The sequence below is a fragment of the Galeopterus variegatus genome, unplaced genomic scaffold, assembly GCF_000696425.1.
Source record: "Galeopterus variegatus unplaced genomic scaffold, G_variegatus-3.0.2 Scaffold761, whole genome shotgun sequence".
Lineage (NCBI taxonomy): Eukaryota > Metazoa > Chordata > Mammalia > Dermoptera > Cynocephalidae > Galeopterus > Galeopterus variegatus.
In genome coordinates, this window is record NW_007726872.1 from 431,586 (window position 1) to 436,504 (window position 4,919).

At 51.0% G+C, this 4,919-nt stretch overlaps 1 protein-coding gene across 1 annotated transcript in view; it reads left to right on the plus strand.

The window, feature by feature from the left end:
• MAN1C1 (mannosidase, alpha, class 1C, member 1) overlaps positions 1 to 4,919 on the plus strand; it is a 169,919-nt gene that overhangs the window by 140,264 nt on the left and 24,736 nt on the right. The window contains exons 6-7 of the mRNA XM_008572164.1: positions 44 to 161; positions 3,815 to 3,908. Coding sequence (XP_008570386.1) covers positions 44 to 161; positions 3,815 to 3,908 — 212 coding nt within the window. The remainder of the gene's footprint in view (positions 1 to 43; positions 162 to 3,814; positions 3,909 to 4,919) is intronic.

Consider the following 4,919-nt stretch of genomic DNA (forward strand, 5'->3'; position numbering starts at 1 on the left):
GCGTGGCCAGCAGGGGTGATGATGGCTGCTCCTGTCTTTGCAGTGGGAGCTGGGGCTGGGCCACTGCAGGCAGCAGCAGCATCCTGGCGGAGTTTGGGTCCCTGCACTTGGAATTCTTACACCTCACCGAGCTTTCTGGCAACCAGGTCTTTGCTGAAAAGGTAAGTCTCCTCCCTGTCTCCTCCCAAAACAGCCCCTCTCTTCTCCCCACAGAGAGCAGAGGGATGAGCATTCAGCTGTTCCAGGGTTTCAGAGGCGATGGGCAAGTGGCTCCTCCCTCACAAATCAGCAGGAGGGAAGGTGGGGAGCCCAGGAGCTCCTGAGCTACCGCTAATAGAGCAAATAGTAATTTGTGGAAGAACTAACTGTGCCCTGATGCCAGGCAGCAGGGCAGGTGGGTGCTGGAGCCATCAGGATTCCAGAGGCCAGAGACAAAGCTCTGCCAGAGAGGAAGTTTCCACTGGTACATGTCAGCTCAGCAGCAACCACACGTGAAATCTGGAGAAAGTGTAGCTGAGATCTAGGCACAACCTCACGCCAGCAGGAAATGGCCACCTGGTGCAAAAGTCTCCTTTCCAGGGACATTTCACTTTCCACGTGAGATCTGCATGCCTCTTACTTCCAGATGCCTATCCAGCTCATGCCACCAGCAGGCTGTTAGAGCCATTTCACTCTACAGCAGATGCCCAGGACCATTCCTTCTCATTGTGCCCGAGCGGTCTAAGGACACTTATGGTGCTGAGAGGTAGCATGCAGGCCGTTGTCCAGTCCTGACAGCTACCTGTACCTGGCCTCTGGGAAGCCCTCCAGGAGGGGCCCATCCTTAGTGCCCCAGCCCTGGGCAGTCCCCACTGTCTGTATGTGTCTCTACAGGTCTGACCCTAAATCCAGAGAAGGGAAGTGTGCACACACTGCCCTCACGTGGCGCTCAGGCTCCAGCCCTCACGAGTCCTGTCTAGGGAAAAGGAAGCCCTGCCCTCCAGAGCCCTCCTGGGAGAAACTTTTGGATGCCCCCCACATCCAAAGCCTTCACTCCCCACTGGAAAGCCAGCCTCTTAAACTGGCAGGGGAGCTGGGACATGATAGAGTCACACCTCTACCTGGTGGCCCCTAGCCTGAGAGCATCATCTGGCACAGCTAGAACTAAACATTTCTGGGCGTCACTCTAGGCCCAGAAGTCTGCATTCTTAATACATACCCATGTGCTTTTTGTCACCAAGTTTGGGACCACTGCTTCCTCGGTGTGTGTGTCCCTGAATGTCCTTGAGAAGTTCAAGTAGAGCTTCTCAGCCTCCCTTGGTCACTTCCTCTGACATGGAGCTCACTACCACACTTGAACAGTGCATCCTACTGTCAACCCTGCCTTCAGAAACATTTTCCTTATACTGAGAGGGTCTCTGCCTCCCTGTGACACTTCACCTTGAAAGCTCAAGGAATGATTTAATCCCACTTCCCCATAGCTCTTATTTTCTGATCCTTTTCCACCTCTAGGCCTTCCCCCAAGCCTTCCACTTCCATTGCTCTTGAGCCAAACTCCTCTAGGAAGGTTCAGACCAGCTCAGGATGGAGTGGGACAAGGAGCTCACTCTAGCCCTGGTTAGTCTGGAATCATCACAATAGCTCTAATCTGCCCAGCGACTCTGTGAGGTGGGTCTTCCTCATATCCCCATTTTGCAGAGGGGGAAACTAAGACTCAGAAAGGTTAAATAGTGGGCCGGCCCCATAGCTCACTTGAGAGAGTGTGGCACTGGTAGCGTTGAGGCTGCGGGTTTGGATTCTATATAGGAATGGCCGGTGCGCTCATTGGCTGAGCATGGTGCGGACGACACCAAGCCAAGGGTTATTACCCCCTTACCGGTCAGAAAAAAAAAAAAAAAAAGGTTAAATAGCTTGCCTTGGGCCATCAGCTGGTAAGTGATAAAGCTAGGATTTGAGCCCAGGACTTTCTGGCTCTTTCCAGACCAGATTAGTGCGGCAGGCTGCAGGATATTTCTTTGGAGTCCACTATCTGTCTCTGTCTCTCTCCACATATACATATGCCAGCTATTTTCATCCCCCAGTTGTGCCTCCCACAGAGACTATTATTGGCAGTCAACAAATTGGCCCAAATTCTGGAAGTGTCCATGCCCCCTGGGAGAGCCCATTAGCCTGCCTCCCTGCTCACCCCCAGGATGGCTGAGGATAACTCAGGTACAAACACATTCCTGTCCCCTGTAATGGACTCCGTTAGCATAAGTGGATATGAAATCCAATGTGCAGAGCCAAGTGCTTTCCCCTGGAAAGGAAGGTGTGACAGCAAAGGCTGCTCGCCTTGTAGAGAAATCTGTTAGCATGAGACAGCGTGGTCCCCGAGGGCCTTTCTGTCCCAGAGGATCCTACAGTGGGTAGGATTGCACATACTGCCGGGAGCAGCCGCCTGTAAGTAAAGCCCTCCTGAATTCACTTCTCGCCCTTTGTAGCCCCAAAGGTTGCAAATCCAGCCTCTTCTGGCTCCAGTGGGGGCATCTCCACTACTTGTAGACCAGGAGCTGCTCTGAGCAGGGTAGGGAGTATTCAGGTCCATGTGGCCCAACAGACCTGACTCATGTCCTGGCTCTGCCACTTAGCACCAGTGGCCGTCAGCAAGTCACCGAACCTCCCTGAGGTCTGGCTCAAAGGAATTGAGAAATGGTAATAGGGGTTACTGCTGTTGTTGCTTTCGTTATTATTTATTATTTTTAATGCTCTGAGATGCCTATTAGAGCATGGGGCTATTAAGGAGCCCAGGCCTGTCCTCTGAAATAATTACTAAAGTGTCAGATAAAATAACATCTCTCTCGATTGAACCATCTGAAATTACCAATATTTGACTCCCTTTTTTTTTTTTTTTTTTGATTACCTGACATACTTTTTATGTGGTGAGAACACTTAAAATCTACTCTCAGAGATTTTCCATATGCTGTTGTCGTTAAGTATGGTCACCGTGCATATACAGTGGATCTCTTGAACTTCCTGCTCCTGTCTAACTGAAACTTTGTATCCTTTGACCAACATCTCCCCAACCCCTTCCCCTCAATCCCTGGAAACCACCATTCTACTCTCTGCTTCTGTAAGTTTGACTTTTTTAGACTCCACATATAAGTGAGATCATGCGGTATCTGTCTTTCTGTGCCTGGCTTATTTCACTTAGCATAATGTCCCCCAAGTTAATCCATGTTGTCACTAATGATAGGATTTCCTCCTTTTTTTTAGGGCTGAATAGTATTCCATTGTGCATATATACTACATTTTCTTTGTCCATTCATTCACTGATGGACACTTAGGTTGATCTGAATAATGTGAATAATGCTGCAGTGAACATGGGAGTGCAGATGTCTCTTCAACATACTGATTTCATTTCCTTTGGATATACACCCATTAGTGGGATTACTGGCTTTGACCATTTTTGGCCTATTAAAAAGGCAATTTTACTTAATGCTTACAAATGAGCTACTGTCATTCATACGAACCACCCCCCTAAAAAAAAAAAATGTAGCCATCCCAAAAGCAGCACGCAGTGGGGATGGGGTGGGGGTGGGGCTCTGGCAGGCAGTGGGCCTGGAGCAAGACCGACTGGAACCAGGCAGAGCAGCCAGTGAAGAGGTGGTGGGTCAGGCCCTGCACGAGGGCACAGGGCAAGGCTGTCTCACACACTCCGGGCTGGAGCCTCCCGTTCGCTGCCCGCCTTCCCTTCCTGCCTCGCTGGAGTAGTTTCCTCTGTGCTTCCTCATTGGGCTGGGAGTCGGCTGGCTTCTTCGGGAGAGTGAAGGTGCACCCAGTGTCCATCTCTTTGCAGGTCAGGAACATCCGCAAAGTCCTCAGGAAGATCGACAAGCCCTTTGGCCTTTACCCCAACTTTCTCAGCCCCGTGAGCGGGAACTGGGTGCAACGTGAGTATAGAGATGCCGCTGCCCCTCGTTCAGCTGATTCCTGCCCAGGTCTCCGGGGGCCCCCACTAGGCACCTGGGCCAGGTATGGAGCGATGTGTTTATCGGAGCCGTGTACCCCATGAGGCATTTGCTCCTGAAGACCACCTGCCTCCCCAGGCACCTTGGGGATTTTGCCCTTACTGTTGTCAGTTGCTGTTGTGTTGGGTGTGAAGGCTCCCGCTCATTAAAGCTTGCCCTGGGCATCTCCCCACTCTGGCTCCTACAGCCTTCCAGTAGTGCCACAGCCTTCGTCTCTTGTATTACCTGCTGAAGCCTTGTTCATTATCCCCCAGACTCGCAGGAGCATCCCAGGTAGTGTTGTCTACTCTGGAAGTGGCTCCCAGAGAGGCCATGCATCCTTTCCCAGCCCCTTTGATTTGGCTCTCGCTTTCAACTTTAATTTTTTTTTAAATGCTTAAGCAGGACCTAATGATACATCAATATAAAAATCATTAATTGACCCCTGTATCTTAAACCTATGAGAATCAGTCCCAGGATTTTCAGCTGTTCTCTGTTTAGATTTGTTTCTCAACCACACAGTTGTCGGTTACCCACAGAGCATCATTCACAAGCCCCCAGCCCCACCCACTGGAACAGAACGGGATTTAGGGGACGCTTCAGTGAGAGTGTTGACAAGTCTCCCAGGCCCCTGGCATGTGCAGCCCTGTGGAGAAGCCCAGCTCTGGGAGAAGCAGGCCCAGGCTCCAGCTTTGTACCTCTTCACCAAGCCCTGGTCATGTCGTCATGGTCAGCAGGAATTGGTGGCAGCAGGTTCCATGCCCACTGCCTCTAGGGCCTCCCAAGGCTGTCCAGAGTCCCCACCTCCACTGCCTTTGCCCAAAGCCTCCTTTTTCCTGCCTCCAACCCCAGTCATCGTGGCCAGGGCTCAGGGGCAAAGCAAGGCATGAGTCTAATTACTTCATAGCTTGGGAGACTTCTTCACTTTATCTCTTTATTTATTTATTTATTTTT